At 47.5% G+C, this 23,200-nt stretch overlaps 1 protein-coding gene across 2 annotated transcripts; it reads right to left on the bottom strand.

Annotated features, from left to right (window-relative positions):
- Positions 1 to 4,954: 4,954 nt before the first annotated feature.
- LOC132836772 (glutaminyl-peptide cyclotransferase-like) lies at positions 4,955 to 22,264 on the bottom strand. 2 transcript variants are annotated; one of them, XM_060856228.1, is made up of 8 exons: positions 22,233 to 22,262; positions 21,796 to 22,006; positions 17,318 to 17,464; positions 12,547 to 12,834; positions 10,946 to 11,107; positions 10,529 to 10,628; positions 9,187 to 9,303; positions 4,955 to 8,093 (listed from the first exon to the last, which is right to left on the bottom strand). In XM_060856228.1, the coding sequence occupies exons 2-8, from the start codon at positions 21,979 to 21,981 to the stop codon at positions 7,948 to 7,950; spliced, it is 1,146 nt and encodes a 381-aa protein (XP_060712211.1). In that variant the 5' UTR covers positions 21,982 to 22,006; positions 22,233 to 22,262; the 3' UTR covers positions 4,955 to 7,947. The 2 variants fall into 2 exon arrangements, with proteins under 2 accessions (XP_060712211.1, XP_060712210.1); XM_060856227.1 differs by having other exon boundaries at positions 21,796 to 22,264.
- Positions 22,265 to 23,200: the final 936 nt, after the last annotated feature.

The raw sequence follows: 23,200 nt of genomic DNA, 5'->3' as shown, positions 1-23,200 counted from the left end.
CGATAACATTTTAATGTTTCCTTTCGACCGTTTTATCTTGTCAAAGCAACCTGCTGTTTTTTTGGGGTTAAATTCTTAAAAAGGAAATTACTAATTTAAACAAACGACAGGAACAATGACCAATTGAGCCGCTGTGAAGTTTTATGTGAAGGGGTTAAGGAAATAACGTCGACTTTTTGCGAAGCTGTAGATTCCTCGGAACTGAGACAAACCCGTAAGCGCTGGGGAAACTCAGCAGGTCTGCGGAGAGAGAAACAGAGTTAACGGTTCCAGTCCGTGTGACCCATCTTCTGAACAGTTTAACGTTTTACAACACCGCCGTAATAAAACGGTGCAGGGATTATTTCAGAAATTGCTGGAAAGGTTAAGCAGCGTCCGTTCGAATTCCTGTTCCTTATCTAATCCCTCTCCAGCTCTGAAATGTTAACTCTGATTTCTCTCCAGACCCGCTGAGCTTTTCCAGCAATCTCTGAAATAATCCCCGCTCCGTTTATTACGGTGTTGTTATAAAACATTAAAGACTTAACTGGAAACCTTGACACTCTCTCTCCACAGATCTGCTGAGGTTCTCCAGCACTTACTGGTTTCTCTCAGTTCCTAGGATCCCACAGTTTCGCAAAAGTCGATGATATTTCCTTTAACCCTTTACGTAAAAACTAAGCATCCTGTTCCGAAACTAATTCCTATTCGGTTCTGAAACATCTCCACGGATGCTTACCTGCTTAGAAATCAGAGTTAACATTTCAGAACTGGATAGACATTAGATAAGGATCAGGAATTCGAACAGATGTTGCCAGACCTGCTGAGTTTTTCCAGTAATTTCTGTACTGGTTTCTGATTTACAGCATCCGCAGTCCTTTCGGTTATTACCTTATGGATGTATCCAGTTAGACACTGCTGCCTTCTCCTTTGGTTTCCTTTTGAAAGGGAATCTGCTGCCCAGTTCCCCGCCAACAAAACAGAACAGAACTTGCTGGAGAAACTCAGAGAAATCTAGAGTGAAGTTCTCGAGTCTAACCACCCTTCTTCCGAATTTCTACGGTTTATTTACGCAGTTCGTTGTCTTACTTCTGTTTCAAGTCAGCTGTCAACACGTTTGAGAATGTTTCAGACTCAATTATTTCTGTGCGTGTTTTTTTTAAATGCAGAAATGACAACCACAGGTTCACCGAGAAATTCACTGGTTATACCTGACGTCCAGTTGTAATCGTCTGTTCCCAGGACAAAACTTCAACAATTAAACGAAACCTTAATGTTATAACTCCCCCAAACACACCCACCCTTGTGTTACCCATTCCATTTCTGCAAACTAACAGCAGGAATAAATCTTGCCCCTTTAACCAAGAAGTGTCTATATCAGATCAAAAGTTGCACTCTGTCTCATAACCTCAGTTCCATTTAATCAAAAGACTTAAATCTCGATTATAAATCCCTGCATGAAATCAATTTCGTGGCTGGAATCAAATCTCTAATTGCACTGCTCAGATTAATGTAGTGTGTGTGGGTTTTTTTAAAAAAAACACCCGTCCTCCGCAAAAAGAAACACCAGGTGTACATTTACAAAACACACGCATTTTTCAAAATAAAACCTGCAAATATTTTCTCTCAGACCCCCGCCTGTTTCTTGCCAAAGCGAAATTACAGGCGGACTATTTCTGAAAATCTTTTACCTCCCTTAAATGCAAGTTATGAAACAGTCCAGTCTCTCACGCGTGCCTGGCTTTACTTCGTTAAAAAGTGGGGAAATCTGGTGAAGAGACAATAGACAATAGGTGCAGGAGTAAGCCACTCAGCCCTTCGAGCCTGCACCACCATTCAATGTGATCATGGCTGATCATTCCTAATTAGTATCTTCTTCCTGCCTTGTCTCCATGACCCTAGGCAGAAATAATAAAGGGTTTGTCCAGGTGCTAATATGTTCCTTCCCTAGTCCATCACTGAGCACAGCCGCCAGTTCAAGAATTCATGATTAATACCGTGGCTAGTTATTTTTGTCTGTTCCCTTTTAATAACAGATTTTCGAAACTTAGAAAATAGATAGTAGGCCGTTCGGCCCTTCAAACCTGTTCCTCCATTCAATATGATGACGGCTGATCTTCCAACTCAGTGCTTCGAAGAGTGGCCACTGAGTTTGCAACCCTAACTCTGCTGTCTCGCCCCACACCTGCTGAGTTTCCCTAACCATTTTGTTTTTGTTTCAATTCCAGCCGCCTTCACCCCTCCCCCACCCCTTTAGCCGGAAGAACTATATCTAATTCCCATTTCTAATCTAATTCAGCACAGTGGCTAGCACTGCTGCATCCCAGTGCCAGGAACCCGGGTTCGATGCCTCCCCTCGGGCAAATGACTGTGTGGAGTTTGCACATTCTCCCCGTGTCTGTGTGGGTTTCCTCCCACAGTCCAAAGATGTGCAGGTCAGGTGAATTGGCCATGCTAGGTTCATCAGTCAGAGGGAATGGGTCTGGGTGGGTCGGTGTGGACTAGTTGGGCAGAAGGGCCTGTTTCCACACTGTAGGGGATCTAATCTAATCCCTATCCAGTCCTGGAGGGTCACTTGGCCTGAAACATTAACTCCGATTTCTCTCCACAGATTCAGGAATTTCTGTTTTCCAGCATTCCCGGTTCTATCGGTCTCTATGTCGAATTCCTTCTGGAAAACATCCAAGTTCTGGCCTCAACCGCTTCCTGTGTCAGAGAATTATACAGGTTCCCCCCACTCTCTGGGTGAAGACTTTTCTCCTCATCTCAGTCCCACCCTGCTGTGACCCCCACTCCTACCCCCATCCCAGTTGTGGATTCCCTGGTCATTAAGAACATCCTTCCTGCCCGTTGCTCATTGATAGAATTCCATAAGCTTCCAAGAAATCCCCTCCTTATTCTTCTAAACTCCAGTGAATACAATCCTAACCAATCCAGTCTCCCCTCATACCTCAGTCCCACCATCCCGGGAATCTGTCTGGTAAATCTATGCTGTCCTCCCTCCATCACCAGAACATCATTCCTCAGATAAGGAGACCAAAAGTGCACACAATACTCCAGGATGTGGTCTCACCAAGGCCCTGTGTAATTGCATCAAGACATCCCTGCACCTGGACTCAATCCCACTCATTATGGAGGCTAACAGAGTTCAATCACGTTTTAAAAACACCAAGTTATTTTATAAATAAATGTAACTGACGTTATTAGAGTCCCACAGCCACAGAGACAGTCCCTATGTCCCAAGCCGAGTAAAACGTCCATCCGTCCACCCCATTTCCCTGCACTTGGCTCATATTCCTCTAAACCTTTCCTATCCAATGCATTCATCCAAATGCCTTTTAAAAGTTGTTAATATTATTCTTAAATTTCTCCCGCTTTTCATCATGTAGAGCCTGGATAGACAGGGAGTTTTGTCCCTGGAGTGTAAGTTGAGGGAAGGGTGGTGGGGCGGTGGAAAGTCATCGAGAGGAACAAGAGTAGGCCACTCTGCCCTTCCAGCCTGCTACCCCATTCAATCAGATTGCGGACGCTCTGATTTGAACCTCAGCTCTACATCCCTGCCCATCCTCTCCGATAATCTTTCATCCCCTCGGTCATCGAGAATCCATCTCCCTCTGCCTTAAACACAGTTAAAGATTCTGCACCATTTGAGGAAGGGAATTCCAAAGACACTCAACCCTCCGAAATAAAATGTTTCCTCACCTCCGTTCTAAATTGCCACCCCCTTATTTTAAACAGCGAACCCCTCGTTCTAGATTCTCCCACAAGAGGAACCGTCCTTTCCACATCCACCCGGTCATGTCCCCCTCAGGATTTTAGCTGTTTCACTTCAGTCACCTCTGCCTCTTCCACATTCCAGAGGTTATGGGCTCAGCCTTCCCTCAGAAGGCAGTCTGCTCATTCCAGGGATTAGTCTTCTCTGAATTGCTCCAACCCCACTAACAGCCCTCTGCAAGTACACTGACCAGTCCTGTACACGGTCTTCCGGCTGTAGTAACACCAATACTCCGTAGAACTGAATCAAACCCTCCCTACTGTTTGGAAAGCAGAGAGTGCACTGGAGCGGGTGTAGAAGATGATCAGGATGTTACCTGGGATGGAGTGATTCAGTGTTGAAAGGAGGCCGGAGTTGTTTGCCATCGAGCAGAGGGGGCGGGGGGGGGAAGCTGAATGAGGTATCTGAACTGGTGGAGGGACACAGAGAAGGAGAAACGTCTGCCTTTATATTAGATTCCCTACAGTGTGGGTACAGGCCCTGGAGGATCCAGACAGAGGGAGAATGTGCAAACTTCACACAAACAGTTGCCCGAGGTGGGAATTGAACCCGGTCCCTGGTGCTGTGAGGCAGCTGGGCTAACCACTGTGCCACCAAGGGGTCAATGGAAGAGTTTTAAAGTGAGCTAAAGAATAGAATGTCCTTTATTGTCATGTGCACTCCAGTAGGGAAGTAGTGAAAAGCTTTTACAATGGCTGCCTTCTAATGGCGCCACCTGAAGTACATCGGTGCAAATCTTGGATTCAAAAAATGGAAAAGTTGTAGTATTACTTACAGTGTCTACAAAGATGTTAGAAGTAAGGTAATTATATCATAGTTAAAAGGATTGGCATTACAGTCCAGATCGATATTACATTTCAGCATCTCAGCATGTGGTCTGGCTACCTGCCAGACCCCTGTCCAACAACAGTCCCCTTCCCCCACACACTCCACTACCCCATGGTCAGGCAACATCTGAGGAGCAGGAGAGTTGCCCCTTCAGGACTTATACCTGACTCTGCTGCCTGACCTGGTGCGCTTTTCCAGCGCCACTCTCTCGGCTCTGATCTCCAGCATCTGCAGACCTCACTTTCTCCTGACACCAAGGTAAGGTAAGGGGCGCTGCTTCAAGACTGGCTCCTCCTCTCCCGGATCTCCAGGACTCGTTTCCCCTCACGCAGGAGGGCTGGGGGGGGGGGGGGGGGGGGTGGGATTTGAGGAATTCCTTTTCACTCAGAGGATGGCGAGGAGCTTGGAAGTCATTGCCCGAGAGAGAGAGAGAGAGAGAGAGACAGGAACCTTTAAGTTATATCAAGATGTGCACTTGAAAAGGCTGTGGGCTGGAAAATGGGATTAGAACAATTGGATATTGGACCATCAACACAGACAATGGGCAAAAGGATAACTGCTGTTTGAGCTATTTGCACATCTGTGGGTAAACCCTAACATTTCTACACTGATAATACTCTAGTTCCTGCTTACCAAACCCCACAGAACCACAGTAGAACCCTGTAACTCCAATCTTCTTGTACTGAACAATCATTGATTTTCCCAATTACTTGCTCTACCATTGTCCCAATTCACCAGGCAATCATATCTCTTTACACTTCTTAATATATCATCATTTTGTTATGGTTATCTGAAATTTTTTTAAAATTTTGACATTTTAGTTCCAGATTTCAATTAAATTTCTCAACCTCCCTGGTGCCTTCAGGACCTAGGGTAGGATTTGAACATGGAAACAGCAAGTCTCCACGTTCCATCACTTGGCAGCACAGTGGCTAGCACTGTTGCCTCACAGAGCCAGGGACTCGCGTTCGATCCCACCCTTGGGCGACTGTCTGTGTGGAATTTGCACATTCTCCCAGTGGCTGCCCTAGATTTCCTCCGGGTGCTCTGGTTTCCTCCCAAAGACGTGTAGGTCTGGGTGGATTGACAGTGGGAAATTTCCCCATAGCATTCAAGGATGTGCAGGCTAGGTGCATTGGTCAGGGATAAATACAGGATAGTAAGGGGAATGGGGTCTGGGTGAGTTACTCTTTGGAGGGTTGGTGTGGAGTTGTTGGGCCGAAGGGCCTGTGTCCACACTGTAGGGATTCTCAAGTAACAATTTTCCAGAGCACAGCTTGATGTGGCATCTATAGAACATTGCTGCCCTCCAGTGGGCAGTGCAGGACTAGCAGTGAAGATCTCACTCACGCAAAAGCAAAGTCAGGAACATGGCCCAGTTGGTCCCTGTTAAGATTTACCCACACTCAAACAACATTTATCCCCCCTGTTTCCCACATCCCACCAGCCCCTATCCAAACTAAGATGCGGAGGCGCCAGTGTGGGACTAGGGTGGACGAAGTTAAAAAATACCTTGTACTTTCAAATGAACCCTTTGGACTATATCCTGGAGTTGTGAGATTTTTAACTTTATCCAAACTAACTCCAACCCCAAACACGAACCTTAGAAATCAGGAGCAGATGCTGAAATCTGATGAAATGTTAGCTTGCTCTCTCTCCACAGATACTGCTTCACCCGCTATGATCTCCAGCACTTTTAACCCTGGAAGTTAAATCCATTTGGCATCTCTACGCATGTGTCTGTTGTGTGGGATGTGGGGGAAAAAAATCGCTGAAAATGGCAGAATTTGTTCCCTGTCCCTAACTGCCCTTGAACGGAGTGTCTTGGGTGTCCATTTCAGAGGGCAGTTTAGAGTCCAACCACATCGCTGCGGATCTGGAGTCACGTATAGGCCTGGAGTCACACGTAGGCCAGACCAGGTAAGGATGGCAGATTTCCATCCCCAAAGGGCATTAGTGACCCAGATGAGGTTTGTACAACAATTGCAGATAATTCCACAGCCACCATTTACAGAGATTGGATTTCAATTCCTGATTTTCTTTAATTAAATTAGCAATTTGAATTTAACTTCCAACGTGGGGTTCGAACCAGCATCTCCTATCAGTTGTGACATGAGCACCATCTCCCCTAAGAGGTGTACATTTCTGTAGCACTTCACAATGTCTCGGACAGCTTGGAGAAGCAAGGCCTCCAAATTGTGTTGCATAGCAAAATCCCACAACAGGCCAGGAGATGAAGCTCAGAACAGGGCAGTGTTTATATCACTCCCTCCCAATGGGCAGCCAAGGCTGCAGTGTTCAATCCTGACTGTAGGGGGCATAGCTCCTGTGCTCCATGGTACATCCTGGAAATGGGAATCATACAGGAATATGGGGCCAGGGCTCCTTGGTTTTACATCATGGAGCAGGGAGACAAGAGAAAGAGAATAAAGGAGAGATGGGACGTTTCCTATTGACAGACTGAAAACTAGCGATGAAGGAATTCAGGGGAGACAAGATGGTGGTTTGAAGGATGTGGACGTGGATTCATTGGAGCAGATGTGAAACTACATTTTAATGTTGATATTGCTGGGTGGCAGGTAAGGAATTCAAAGTAAGACTGAGATGGGGCCTGGGCCACACTTCAGTGAGGAGCTCCTGGCTAATAGCGATGGCCTGGCTTTTATTCACAAGGGGAGTGTGCGCTGTCAGTAAGTACACCCAGCCGCACACGCTCACCGTCTCTCACACGCACACTCATACGGTCTCATTTAAGATGTACCTAGACAGATACATGAACGGACAAGTGTTACAGACCCTCAGAAAATAGGCAACAGGTTTACAAAGAGGATCTGGGTCGATGAGGCTTGGAGGGTCGAAGGGCCTATTCCTGTGCTGTAATGTTCTTTGTTTCTCACACACATATACTCACACCGTCACATTAACATTCACACTCACGGTTACACAAACACACTGTTTTATACACACACTTGCTGTTATTCAAACACACACACCATTGTATAAACACACCCAATCTCTCTCTCTCACACACACACACACACACACACACACACACACACAGGCAGAGAGAGAAAAAACAATACATACACACAGTGAGATTGACCAGCTGTAAGAGACAGACAGTGAGTCAGTGAGTCGGAGGAATAGACAGAAGAGAAAAAGTGTACAAACATTAACAGAGAGCCAGACTGAAGCATCCCGTGCCCCAGTTGGAGAATATCTACACTGTGACCGTATGTGTTACAGTCGAGGTAAAACATTCTTCTTTCTGTACAGTGGGGGGGGGGAGGGCGGGTAGTCTTTCTGGGCATGTCCGTTGTCCCCCCCAAAACCTCGCAGCGTTGAGCCCATCTCTTTCCCAGTCATTACAAGCCCAGGTATTCCGCCAGGAACACGCTCAGGATCCTGCAGAGGTTCTCGATGGTAGGTGGATGCAGATTCTCTGCCGTGTCCTCCATCGTGTGCCAGACCCGGGGAAACGGGGTGGAAATCAAGTGCAGGATCGGAACGCCTAGCAATGAAACACAGATTAGATTAGATTACTTACAGTGTGGAAACAAACCAGACAGATCTCAAACATTCCAAAGGGCAGGGGTGGCAGTAAACGACATGCCCCTCTGCCATATTAAAGATGTAACATTTGTGCGCTTAATTCCCACGTCCACACATAATAGAATGGAAAATCCTATGTAAACATGTCATGGTGTAATTCTGCCCTCTCACCAGTGGCGGTGCTGCAGAGTCATTATAGGCAAGAAGCTGTGAGTATAGCACCTCCACCTGGAAGTAGGTGGAATCACTGGTTTATGTCGTAGTTTCGATTACAAACACAGTGCTGTACTTTCTAACCAATATATCAAGGTGAGGACAGTTCTCATTTAATTTGAACCTGCAATCGCAACTCATTAGAAGTGTAATCCTGCAGATTAATTGTTCAGATTGGCAGCATTCGGGAATGTAGAAGCAATTATCGACTTAGTATTTATTGTCTCGTATCGAGAAAAATAACAATGAAATAAGTTATGTTGGCAGAGTCGGCACCATTTGGAGGTTACAAGAGGAATGAAGAGAAATTTCAGAAAGAGAGCTCATCTTCTGTACAAAGTGTTCAAACCCAGCTCCAGGCATTCTGCAAGGGGACCCGACTCCGGGTCCAGCAACATCAAAGGTCCACGCTTGGTCATTGCCACTGGCAACCAAACCACACCACAGCGTCAGAAGGTGGAGGAATAAAGAGGGAAAAGATAAGAAAGGGGAGGGGGGGGGGAAGAGAGAGAGAGAGAGAGAGAGAGAGAGAGAGAGAAAGCTAGAGAAAGAGAGAGAGCACGTGAGATAGCGCAAGAGAAAGAATAGCGAATGAGAGAGACACACACACACACACACACACACACAGTGAGTGTGGCCTGCCTGGAGCAGACAGACAATCTCAGGAGCCTGAACACTTCCTGCTGAGTGGGTGCTGCATTGGGAGGGTTCACCCCATTGTACCTGCACAGTTCACTGTGAGAGGGGTTACCTAGAGCTCACCCCACCTCACCATCTCCCCAGCACCACCCCCGCCCAATCCCCGGCCATCACCCCCAGCAGCTGCAGGGGTTTAGTACCTTTCTGCAGGAACGGCACATGGTCATCCTGGATGGGGCCATAGTAGGTGTCTCCATTAAAGTACATCACCTCGATGGGATGGTGCTGCAGCAGGCCCAGCTTGTGTAGCCTCTTCTCTACAGAGAGAGAAACAGGTTACACACTCACCAGGAGACACACACACACACACACACACACACACAGGGACGGACACACACACAGGGACACACATTGACTCACACTGACGTAGACAGAGTGACACACACATGTACACCCCCAGACACACTTACACAGTGACCTACATGCACACACAACCTGAGACATACACCCTCAAGACAGATATCCCAGACAGACACCCCTCCAGACAGATAGTCACACACACCCAGACACTGACACTGCCCCAAGACAGACACACCCTGAGACAGATACAGACACAAACACCCAGGCAGATATAGACACACACACCTGACACAGATAGATGCTCCCACAGACAGACTCAGACATACTCGCACCCTCCAGACAGTCAGACACCCCCCCCTTGCTGCGATACCATCCACCCACTGTGTACACACACGTGTTTACTCCCCAACCCAGATGTACACACCCTAACCCCCAAAACACACCACAACACCCTGTCCAGATTCCCCATTCACTCCGGATCAGATTAAAGGGAAGGCTGATGGTGGCAGGAATTGGGAGAGATTCAGGTTCAAGTCCCACCATCACCAGAGGGGTGGGGGGGTCTTCCCATTTCTGAACGCGGCGTTCGAAAACTACGAGAACCGGGGAGACTGATTTCAAACCTGGGCAAGTCACGCAGGGCCGAGGGACAGGAGGAAGAAAAGGTTTTGACTTGTGCAAGTGGTAGCGACCGGGGACTTGGAGAGCGCGTTCTGGATGTGGAGACGATGTAAAATTTCTGGAGGCCCCTGGAGGCAAGTCAAGTCGCAGGGTCACTGGGAGGTGGGACTTACTCGATTGCTCTACAGAGGGCCAACATTTATCCGATGGCCCGAATGGATGCTGTAAGGACTCATCCACAACTGTGGGTGGAGGGAGGCAGTAGGCTAAGCCAGGCAGCGATGCCTCCCCAGTTGATCAGCCTGCCCATACTGACTAGTTGGGGCTCAAGCACAACACTTGAGGGGGTTGAGCATGCTGCTCAGCTCCCTTCAAAGAGGATACCTCCCAACATAAGCGCCCCCCAGAGGACGGGAGGCTGAAGAGAGCAGTGTCCTCCCAGTATCAGGGCCCCCCAGAGGACGGGAGGATGCTTGCACTGGGAGTTGCACCCCCCAGAGGACGGGAGGATGCTTGCACTGGGACCTGGGACTGGGGTGACCAAAGGGAGCAGTTTCCTACCGATTCCAACCAAACGACTGAACCATCGGGCTGTGTTCTTGAAGTGATTCAGGATCTGGGGCTTGGCTTCACCGAGGAGGTCCAGGAGCACAAACAGATCCTAAAACAGACAGAAAGACACATCAACAACTCAACAGCATACCTGCGAGAAGGGGCAAGGAGACCCATCCCCACGATCAGACCAGAAGGCTCAGAGTCTGGGGTCCAACACCATCTCTCATGTAACATCATTCCAGAGAGAAACAGAACACACCTTACACACCCACTAACTCCAGCAATCACTCACTGGACAGGAGGGTCAGATACAGGGTAAAGCTCCCTCTACACTGTCCCCCATCAAACACTCCCAGGACAGGGACAGCACAGGGTTAGATACAGAGTAAAGCTTCCTCTACCCTACCCCCATCAAACACTCACCACTGAGTCGATCAGTGTGGTGCTATCAGTTGCCTGCGGGTGCTTGGTCCTGGCCATTCGTTCAGCCAGGTGCCGGGAGCCATAGAGAGAGTCCGTGGGGCTCCAATTAACAAACGCCTCCTCACCATCCAGGAACAGCAGCTGGAGAGTCAGGTCCGGACTCTGTACGAGAAAGAGAGGGAGAGAGAAAAAAAAAAGTGTGAGAGAAAGAGAGAGAAAAAGAGAGAGAGAGAGAGAAAGAAAGAGAGGGGGAAAAAGAAAGGGAGAAAGACAGAGAGAGAGAGAGAGAGAGAGAGACAGGGTGAGAGAAAAAAAAGAGAGCGGGAGAGAGACATGGCAGAGAGAGAGAGAGAGAGAGCGCGAGAGAGAGAAAGAGAGGCAGGGAGAGAGAGAAAAAAAAAAAGAGAGAGAGAGACATGGGAGAAAGAGGAAGAGAGACAGATGGGGAGAAAGAAAAAGAGCAAGAGAGAATCAGGAGGGAGGGAGGGAGAGAGAGGGAAAGAGAGGGAGAAAGACAGGGAGGGAGAGAGACAGACAGACAGGGAGAGAGAGGGAGTGAAAAACAGAGGGGAGAGAGAGAAAAAGAGAGAGAGAGAGAGAAGCAGGTGGTTATTAGCAGAGCATGGATCACTGAATAACAATCTTGTCTCTCGGTTTGAAGGCTGTTGTTGAAACAGAAAATAGGAAGAGGCAACTATTCAACATGAACCAGGCTGACCATCCAACTCCGTTCCCTGTTCCCACTTTCTCCCACATCCTTTCATCCCTTTAGCCCAAACCTCACTCCCCCCTCCCCCGAAAACACTTAACGTTTTGGCCTCACCTGCTTTTATTGTAGCCAACCCCACAGGCTCCCCACTCTCTGGGTGACCTTCTCATTTCAGTCCTTGATCATTCCACATGGCTTGAGACTCCCATTCAGTTCCACAGTGTCATAGCCCCAGCCACTCTCTTGTGTGGAATCATAGAGACGTACAGCACGGAAACAGACCCTTCTGTCCAACTCATCCATGCTGACCAGATATCCCAAATTAATTTAGTCCCATTTGCCAGCACTTGGCCCATATCCCTCTAAACCCTTCCTATTCATATACCCATTCAGATGCCTTTTAAAATGTTGTATTTGTACCAGCCTCCATCACTTCCTCTGGCAGCTCATTCCACACACGTACCACCCTCTGTGTGAAAAAGTTGCCCTATTTAAATCTTTCCCTCTCACCCTAAACCCCCTAATTCTGGACTCCCCTACCCTGGGGAAAAGACCTTGACTGTTTAGCACAGCCAGTCCACCCTGGCCTGCCCACCTCTAGGCTGTGGGAGGAAACCCACGCAGACACGGGGAGAACGTGCAAACACCACATACAGACAGTCGCCCGAGGCTGGAATCGAACCTGGGTCCCTGGCGCTGTGAGGCAGCAGCGCTAACCGCTGAGCCACCTTGGTTGGGCCGAAGGGTCTGTTTCCATTCTGTACGGCTCTATGACCCAAGAGGGCACCAGCATCTCGGAAGATGGATGCCCTCTCGATGAGTAGACAACAAAATGGAGACCTCCAGTTGCTAAACCAACCCCTGCGTCCCCTCCCCTTCACTGGGCATTCACCTTGTCTTTGAGTTTGACCAGCTGTTTGTCGAGCGAGCGGGCCAGTTCCAGCATCATGGCACAAGGCACAGCCGAGTCAGTGGCACCCACATAGACGCGTCCCTGGTTGTCCCGTTGGAAATACTTGGAGTCATAGTGGCACACCAGGACCAGGCGGCGCCTGGCAGAGGGGTCCAGCGTGGCCACAATGTTGGAGAATGTCTGCTTGCCGTGGGGGGTGCTGTCCTCAAACGTGTCCAGGTCCACACTCCAGTGGGCAGACAGTGACAGCAGATGCCCCTTGATGTGCTGAGAACGAGATGAACACAGAGGGGAGGCCAAGAGTCGACAGTCAAGTTAGATTCCAAACAACCCTCGTTTCAAAAAAAAAATGCTTAAAATCAAAAAAAAGCGCTACTATAACGCTTCAACACAAATTGGCTAAGACGCGATTGAAGTGTTTAGACCCTTATTTGTAGAACGCCAACTTCCCCCCTCACCTGTATTGGCTCTAACGTGATTCCAGCCGCATTAGTTTAAAAAGTGTAGCTACTGCGCAACCTTCTTACAACGCGGGATCACACAAGAACGGAACTATCGCGTTATAGCAGAACCGACTGTACTGCGAATCGCAGGACATAAATAAGAATTTACTCAGGCCACATTGGGAGTGTTGCGCACATGCAAGGAAGGATGTAGAGGCTTTGGAGAGGATGCAGAAGAGGTTTACCTGCATGCTGCCTGGTTTGGATTGTATTAGAGGTCGGACAAATTTGGGATTGTTTTCAATACAGCATCAGAAGCCGAGGGGTAACCTAATAATTTTATGAACATCTAAGAGATTTACAAGGATGTTGCCAGGGTTGGAGGGTTTGAGCTACAGGGAGAAGCTGAACAGGCTGGGGCTGTTTTCCCTGGAGCGTCAGAGGCTGAGGGGTGACCTTATAGAGGTTTATAAAATCATGAGGGGCATTGATAAGGTGAATAGACAAAGTCCTTTCCCTATGGTGGGGAAGTCCAGAACTCAAGGGCATAGGTTTAGGGTGAGGGGGGAAAGATTTAACAGGGACCTAAGGGGCAACTTTTTCACACAGAGGGTGGTACGTGTATGGAATGAGCTGCCAGAGGAAGTGGTGGAGGCTGGTACAATTACAGCATTTAAAAGGCATCTGGATGGGTATATGAATAGGAAGGGTTTGGAGGGATATGGGCCAAGTGCTGGCAGGTGGGACTAGATTGGTTGAGGATATCTGGTCGGCATGGACAGGTTGGACCGAAGGGTCTGTTTCCATGCTGTACATCTCTATGACTCTATGAGGGGCATTGATAATGTGGTTAGTTGGAGTCTTCCTCCCCCAGGGTTTAAGTATGAAGTATTAGGGGGCTCAGGTTTAAGCTGAGAGGGGGCAAGTTTAAAGAAGATGCGTTAGGAAAGTTTTTTTTAAAAACACAGAGGATGGAAGGTGCCGAGAATAAGCTACCAGGGGAGGTGATCGAAACAGATACAATAGTAAAATTTAAGATTATTTAGATAAACACAGACTAGGAATAGAGGGACACGGATCATGTGCAGGCAGATGGGATTAGTTTAGAATGGCATTGTGGCTAGCACAGATACGATGGGCCAAAGGGCCTGTTCCTGTGTACTGTTCTGTGTTCGAAAACAAATATTTGGCCAATTACCCAGTAAAACGCAAGATTCTGCAGATATAAAATTCATATATAATACAGACGATACTGAAGTATGGTTATTGATAATGCTTTTGCTTTTTAAAAAAGTAATCTTTAAAACAAATTTTAATTTAAGAATGACACCTTTTTTTAAGGCTCTTGACAAGCCGACAGCTTGGAATAGCAGTTTGAGAATAACTTTTCATTTCGGTTCAATTAGAAACAATTATGGTCTTCAACTTAAAAACCAGTTTATCAGATAAAGGCATTACCTATAACTACAGTGTCGCTGCAGTGAATAAGTTTACTTAGGGAAGGATGAAAATAATCCTTCAAAACTAAAGCCAACATAGCAATTAGTTTTTATCTTCTCAAGTTGATCTGAGACAGAAAGGAATAGATGGTGATGATGGTAGAGTTAAATGAGAAAAGATTGTGGGGTGGGGGGTAACACTCAAAGTTTGAGCAGTGGCTTAGTGGTATTATTGCGAGATTCATAATCCCAATACCCAGGAAATGTTCTGCGGGGTCCGGTTCGAATCCCACTATGGGAGTAGTGTTTCCAGTCACCGTGTTATAGGAAGGGAGAGGGTTCAGAAGAGATTTGTCGGGTATGGAAGATTTAAGTTTATAAAGATAGGCTGGCACTGTTTTCACTGGGGGTTGAGAGGTCACCTTTTCGAGATTTATAAAGCTATGAGGAGTTTACGCAGCGTGTGATGGGTGTGTGGAATGCACTGCCAGCAGTAGTAGTAGAGTCAGAGACATTAGACACTTAAGTGACTGTTGGACAAGCACATGGACAGCAGTAAATTGAGGGGAGTGTAGGTCAGTTTGATCTTAATCTAAGATAAATGCTCAGCACAACATAGTGGGCCGAAGGGCCTGTGCTGTTCTATGTTCTATATTAGGATGAATGGTAGTTGTCTTTTCCCTAGGATGGGAGATTTCAAGATTAAGGGTCATATTTTTAAGGTGAGAGGAGAAAGCTTTAAAATATGACAGGAGGGGAAAATTAAAAAAAAACACACAGAGAGTGGTTTGGGTGTGGAATGAACTTCCAATGGAAGTCATGGATATAGGTACAGTTACAGGGTTTAAAAGATATTTGGATAAGGACAGGAGTAGGAATGGTTTGGAGGGATATGGGCCAGGAGCAGGCAGGTGGGCCTAGTTTAGTTTGGAATTATGGTCGGCATGGACTGGGTGGGCCGAAGGGTCTCTTTCCGTGCTGGGTGACGTTATGACAGATGACGGAATTTGAATTCAATAAAAGTCTGGAGTTTATACAGAAGAAAACCCATAGTTCCTTGGTCCGACCTACAGGTAAAGTTGGACACTATTTATTTCTTCACTTTTCTGTCTTTAGATTCTGTCTTAGTTTACTTTTCTCTGTTTTAAGATGGCACCGGGGCGTGGTGAAAATAGACAACACTCCTCACTGTGTTTTGTAACAAGATACACATGACAATAAATAAGTCAAATAATATGCAACTCCTGACTCTCAGCTACTCGACTCTTAACTACCCTCTGGCAAACTGGGATGGGCAAAAAACTACCAATTACCCCCATGGCTCATGATTTAATTTGTTTTTGAAACGTCTGGCTTAAAAAGCAAATTTAGATTTGCCTGAAGCACACAATTTGCATTAATATAGCCACCCAAAATGTACACAACAGAGCCCGCACAAAGACGGGCAAAGTACTGTGGGTGAAACATAATTAACAGAGTTTTGAGGAAAAGTCATACCAGATTCGAAAGAGAGAGGCGATGAGAGAGAGACAAAGAGCAAGAGACAGAGAGCCAGACAGAGAGCCAGACAGAGAGCCAGACAGAGAGCCAGACAGAGAGCCAGACAGAGAGCCAGACAGAGAGCCAGACAGAGACAGAGACGGTGAGAGAGACAAAGAGCGAGGGAGAGAGCGAGAAAGAGAGCGAGAGAGACAGAGACGGTGAGAGAGACAAAGAGCAAGGGAGAGAGAGCGCGCGCGCGAGAGAGAGAGCGAGACAGAGACAGAGAGATGGTGAGAGAGACAAAGAGCGAGGGAGAGAGAGAGAGAAAGAGAGCGAGAGAGAGAGAGAGAGACAGACAGAGATGGTCAGAGAGACAAAGAGCAAGAGAGAGAGAGAGCGAGACAGAGAGATGGTGAGAGAGACAGAGTGAGGGAGAGAGAGTGAGCGCGCAAGGGAGAGAGAGCGAGAAAGAGAGCGAGAGAGAGAGAGAGAGACAGAGAAATAGAGACGGTGAGAGAGAGAGAGAGAGAGAGAGAGAGAGAAAGGGCACGCGCGAGGGAGAGAGAGCAGGAGAAAATGGATGCCACCAGATGTGCTGAGTTTTTCCAGTATTCTCTAAGTCTGCATCAGTGCACTGTTATTCTACAGATATCACTGACATGGAGGTGCTGATGTTGGTCTGGAGTGGACATGGTCAGAAGTCACACGACACCTGGTTATAGTCCGACAGGTTCATTTGAAATCACAAGCTTTCAGAGCGCTGCCCCTTGGTCACCTGATCAACCTGTTGGGCTATAACCTGGTGCTGTGTGACTTCTGACCCCTCTGTAAATGAAACCAGGACAAAGTACGCCTCTTGGAGCCACAATATCGTCACAGTTCCAAAATTTTTACCAGCCCTCATGTGACCAACCAAACAAACAGTCAGCCAAGCCAGACCCAGAGATCCTTTCCTGATGAAGGGCTTTTGCCCGAAACGTCGATTTTCCTGCTCCTCGGATGCTGCCTGACCTGCTGTGCTTTTCCAGCACCACTCTAACTGCGATCCAGAGATCCAGCTACCTACCAAGATGGGCAAAACAGGGTTGAGGGAGCTGATATTACTTATTTTCAAAACAAAAACTCTGTTCATAAATGGTCTATGCTCCTTCACCAGCAGCGCTCCGAAAGCTTGTGATTTCAAATGAACCTGTTGGACTATAACCCGGTGTCATGTGACTTCTGATTTTGCACACTATACTGCCGAGAATTACAAAGTGAACTCCCTTTACCTTCACTTCGGCTTCAGACCAGTATCAGGAACCCTTTCGCATACGGGGAACGGAGGATATTCCCCCAAAACGTCAGCGACTCAAAAGCGAGGAAAGAGTTCAGCAGCCAACGCACCTGCCGGACAAATTCGATGCCCTCTGATCCAGGGTATCGTTCGATCAGCATTGGCACCAGGAAGACGTCCCATAGGCGTTGGAAGTTGATGAGGGAGCTGAAGTGCCTCACCTGACTGGACATGATACTCTTTGGCTTGTGTTTAAACTGTTCAAAACAGAAAAAAAATTAGAATTAGAATCCCTAGAGTTTGGGAAACAGGCCCTTCAACAAGTCCACACCGCCCCTCTGAAGAGTAACCCACCCAGAGTCATTCTCCTACCCTATTAATCTGCATTTACCCCTGACTAACCATCACAATTCCTGACCACTATGAGCAATTTAGCACGGCCAATCCACCCTAACCTGTACACCTCCTGAAGCCACAATATCGTCACAGTTCTGAAATTTTTACCAGCCCTCATGTGACCAACCAAACAGTGAGCCACGCCAGACCCAGAGATCTTTTCCTGATGAAGGGCTTTTGCCTGAAACGTCCATTTTCTTGCTCCTCGGATGCTGCCTGACCGGCTGTGCTTTTCCAGCACCACTCTGGAGGAAACCAGAGCACCCGGAGGAAACCCACGCAGACACGGGGAGAATGTGCAAACTCCACACAGACAGTCGCCCGAGGCTGGAATTGAACCGGGCTCCTGTGCTGTGAGGCAGCAGTGCCAACCACTGAGCCAATCTGCCACCCCATATTTAAAAATTATTTGAGAACATGATCACGTTTAATTCTCGTTCGACCTAAACACGGGAGAAAGAGGCAGTAACTTGCATTTAAGTAGCACCTTTAACGTCCTAAGATGTTTTGTAGCAGAGAGCTGGGGGGAGCCCAATTGATGCTAAGCCATGTCAGGACATGTTGAAACTTGAACTGGGGGAATAGCCTCAAAATAAGGGGGAGTGGGTTTGGGACTGAGCTGAGGAGGAACTTCTCCCCCTAGAGGGTTGTGAATCTTTGGCATTCCCCACCCAGGGAAGCAGGTGAGGCTTCCTTGTTGAATGTTTTGAAGGCAAACGTAGATTTATGAACAATAAAGGGATTAAGGGTTATGGTGAGCGGGCGGGTAAGTGGAGCTGAGTCCATGATAAAGATCAGCCATGGTCTTAGTGAATGGGGGAAAGCAGGCTCGATGGGCCGGATGGCCTACTCCTGCTCCTAGTCCTTATTTTTCACAGACCTTAAAATTACACAGAGGGGGAGAGATCAAAGGAAGGAATTCCAGAGCTCGGAGACCAGGCAGCTCAAGGCATTTGTAGAGTGAAGGCAATAATACCTGTAACTGAGTTCACATTACCCAGAACGGCCATCGTTTGTAATTACTCAATTGGATAGGCAGGTATTTTTTACTGGTGGTGGTTACAAGTTAAAGAAAAAGCAAAAAACATTTTGTTTGGTGGAACGCACTCAACTATAGAGTAATAGAGATGGACAGCACGTAAAGAGACCCTTCGGTCCAACTCGTCCATGCTGACCAGATATCCCAATCCAATCTAGTCCCATTTACCAGCACTTGGTCCATATCCCTCCAAACCCTTCCTATTCACATACCCATCCAGATGCCTCTTAAATGTTGCAATTGTACCAGCCTCCACCACTTCCTCTGGCAACTCATTCCATACATGTACCGCCCTCTGTATGAAATAGTTGCCTCTTAGGTCTCTTTTATATTTTTTCTCTCTCACCCTAAACCTATGCCCTAGAGTTCTGGACTCCCCCACCACAGGAGAAAGACCTGCAAATGTTAGGGGTAAAAAAAACATATCTCCCACATTTATGGTCAGGAGGCCAATCGGCCCATCTAATCCGTGACGGCTCATGTCAGAGCAGAGTGGGGGGGTTGGGGCCCCCCCACTGGGGATGTGAGCTCCGAATAAGAATTGTAGCAGCTGCGGAGACCCTCAGTATCCCAGGCCCTCTCTGTCCAAACCTCACTCTTGGCAATTATCCAGCTCCGGAAGTCACAATGGGAAAAGGTTTGGGAAGCAGTGCAGTCAGATTCATTTCCTTGGCTCTATCCCTCGGCAGCGTGCTTCCTCTCTGTATTCTATTAAATTTCTTTTTGAAATTACTCATCGTCCCAATAAGAATTACAGCAAGTTCCAAGCCATTATCTCTTGCTGCACAACCTGTTTCCTCATGTCCACCTCCCACCCGACATCTCATGCCCAATCCCTAAAGTAACTCAGTGACAGACAGCAGTAGTCTACCTTGTCTAGACCTGTCGTTAATTGGACACCCTGAACAAATCTGTCCTGCAAATTTTGCTCCTAACCGCATCCCCCCCACCCCAACTTTTCCAACTCAATGCTGCAGCTAAGATCCCTTCCTGCTGGAATCAACCTGGGTGGCTCAGTGGTTAGCACTGCTGCCTCACAGTGCCAGGGACCTGGGTTCAATCCCACCCTCCTCTGTGTGGAGTTTGCACATTCTCACCCGCGGCTGCGTGGGTTTCCTCTGGACAATCCAAAGATGGGCAGGTTAGGGTGGATTGGCCATGCTAAACTGTCCATTGTGTGCACGTTAGGTGGGATAACCATGTGGGATGCAGGGTTACAGGCACAGAGGGTGGGATGCTGTTCAGAAGGCTGCTGTGGTCTTGATGGGCTGAATGGCCTGCCTCCACACTGTGAGGATTCTGTGAATAGGCTATTTGGGACTGAGAGAAGAAAGGTCTTCACCCAGAGAGTGGGGTAGCCTGTGGAATCCACTGCCCGAGAAAACAATTGACACCAAAACATTAAATCCTTTCAAGAAAGGATTTTCTTCGGGCTAGAGGGATTAAAGGGTATGGAAGAGAAAGTGGGAACAAGGGACTGAGTTGGACCATCAGCCATGATCCTATTGAATGGAGGAGCAGGATAGAAGGGCCGATTGGCCTAATTCTCCTTATTTCATAGAATTCCTGCAGTGTGGAAGCAGGCCATTCAGCCCATCAAGTCCATATTAACCCTCCAAAGAGCAGCCCTCACAAGGGGCATGCATAGGGTAAATACACAAAGTCTTTTCCCTGGGGTGGGGGAGTCCAGAACTCAAGGACATAGGTTTAGAGTGAGAGGGGAACAATATAAAAAGAGACCTAAGGGGCAACTTTTTCGCACAGAGGGTGGTGTGTGCATGGAATGAGCTGTCAGGGGAAGTGATGGAGGCTGGTACAATTACAACATTTAAAAGGCATCTGGATGGGGACGTAAATATGAAGGGTTTAGAGGGATATGGGCCAAGGGCTGGCAGGTGGGACTAGATTGGGTTGGGATATCTGGTCGGCATGGACAGGACGGACTGAGGGATCTGTTTCCGTGCTGTACATCTCTATGACTATGACTCGAATCCCTGCATATCCCATAATAATCCATCTACCTTACACATCGTTGGACATATATTGGCAATTTAGCATGGCCCATCCACCTATCCAGTAGACTCCACCGAAAGGAAATTACAAAATGTCATGGCAGACTTACACCAAGGTTCAATAAAATATCTGAACGCATTCACATTAGGTTTAAAAAATGCATCTGGATTTTAATCTCTGGGCGGTCCGAAGCCTGTTGATCTTCCAGCTGAAGGAGTTGACCCCGACTGAGTGTTGCAGACTGGCACATTCCAAGGTCCAGGACTACGTGTTGAGGGACGTGCTGAAGCTTGGGGCAGCTGCTGCCAAGGAGCGGTGGGGAAAGACCGCCCTGTAACATCTGCCTGCCTATGTACAGGGGGCTGACGCAGTTAGAGGGCTGCGCTGACCCCCCCCCCCTGCTAAATATGTGGAGAGTAGAAAGTGAGGACCCCAGATGCTGGAGATCAGAGCTGAAAATGTGTTGCTGGAAAAGCGCAGCAGGTCAGGCATCCAAATTCCAGCAACACATTTTCAGTAATTAGATTAGATTACTTAGTGTGGAAACAGGCCCTTCGGCCCAACAAGTCCACACCGACGCACCGAAGCGCAACCCACCCATACCCCTACATATACCCCTTACCTAACACTACGGGCAATTTAGCATGGCCAATTCACCTGACCCCGCACATCTTTGGACTGTGGGAGGAAACCGGAGCACCCGGAGGAAACCCACGCAGACACGGGGAGAATGTGCAAACTCCACACAGTCAGTCACCTGAGGCGGGAATTGAACCCAGGTCCCTGGCACTGTGATGCAGCAGTGCTAACCACTGTGCCACCGTGCCACCCTAATCATACAGACCTGTATATATGAATGATTACTGTATCAGTATGCAAAAAAATAGAATGTTTACATACATATGGCATATCCAATTGTACAGATCAAGGTATTTTATGAATGAAGTATACTTATGAAATTAAAAAAATATGGATTTTAATGTTAAAATTAAAAGTTCATTCCAGACGATGGAACAGGAGAGATCTTGGGGGTTAATTGCTCGAGTTACATTGTTGCAACTTCGTGATTGCTCGAGTTACATTGTTACAGTTAAATGTTGCAATTTTAATTCTTAAAGGGGGTAGGTGGGTGCCACGTACCTTCCTCTGGGTCCAGTCTTCCGCGCTCACGAGTGGTTGTTGGGCTGTGAAATACAGACCCGAGGAGATACAGATGACAGCCAGAGCAAAAGAAGCGGAGAGCAGGACAACAATCCAGGGAATCCTGCCCCGGCTGGAGCGTCTGTCGCTCCGGGAGACGCGGTGGTTCTTGTCTAGCGTCGCCATCACGCCCGGAAAACGTGGGCTTAATCTATCTCAAAGAAAAGGCACACGTTTGCAAATAAAGGACACATTTCTCCTCCACCTCCCGCCCCACAACACACACTCTTCCCTTCCTCCTTAAATAAAACCAAAGGTGATTCCTAAAAATAAATGGGATGTCTAAACATCAGCCCCAACTGTTCAGTTTCATGTCAGTTTCCGTGCTGGTAATTCCAGGCTGTACTGAGCGATTTTAACATCCTTCATTTCCATACCAAGGGCGCAGGATGATGACATTGGAGTGGGTGGGGATGTAATCTCTTCGTAAAGAACAGAAGGCACCACCCTGTGGGCAGACTTTGTCACACACTGACAGTTCCCTCACTCATTTCACTGAGAGACTAAGCACACCTAGAATTATCTTTACCTTTGATACTTGAGGATTTTAAAAAAAATCCCCTCTTCCATTCCATCCCTATCAGGTCCAACATTCATTGCCAGGCCCTAACTGCTCTGAGTAAAAACTGAAAGAACTGTAAATCAGACAAGGAAGCAGAAATTGCTGGAAAAGTTCAGCAGGCCTGGCAGCGTCTGCAGAGAGAAATCAGAGTTAACGCTCTGAGGAAGGGTCACTTGACTTGATTTCTCTCCACAGATGCTACCAGGCTTGCTAAGCTTTTCCAGCGATCTCTGTCTCTGTTCCTAATTGGTCGGTGCTTTCATTATTACTCGGGGGATATGGATGTCATTGGTTGGGCCAGAATTTATTGTCTGTCCCTAATTAGATAGAGACAGACAGCATGGAAACAGACCCTTCGATCCAACTCGTCCATGCCGACCAGATATCCTAAATTAATCTCTTCCCATTTGCCAGCACTTGGCCCATATCTCCCTAAATCCTTCCTGTTCATATAGTCATAGAGTCATAGATATGTGTAGCACGGAAACAGACCCTTCGATCCAACCTGTCCATGCTGACCAGATATCCCAACCCAATCTAGTCCCACCTGCCAGCACCCGGCCCATATCCCTCCAAATAGACATTCTGGCTATTGAGGGAGTGCAGCGCAGGTTCATGAAGTCAATTCCTGGAATGGTGGGATTACCTTACACTGAAAGACTGAAGCGACTGGGCTTGTATACCCTTGAGTTTAGAAGACTGAGAGGGGATATGATTGAGACATATAAGATTATGAAAGGATTGGACACTCTGGAGGCAGGAAACATGTTCCCGCTGATGGGT

This window comes from Hemiscyllium ocellatum, chromosome 47 (genome assembly GCF_020745735.1).
Source record: "Hemiscyllium ocellatum isolate sHemOce1 chromosome 47, sHemOce1.pat.X.cur, whole genome shotgun sequence".
Classification (NCBI taxonomy): domain Eukaryota; kingdom Metazoa; phylum Chordata; class Chondrichthyes; order Orectolobiformes; family Hemiscylliidae; genus Hemiscyllium; species Hemiscyllium ocellatum.
The sequence above is the reverse complement of the archived record's forward strand: the minus strand, read 5'-3'. Positions and strand labels throughout refer to the sequence as shown.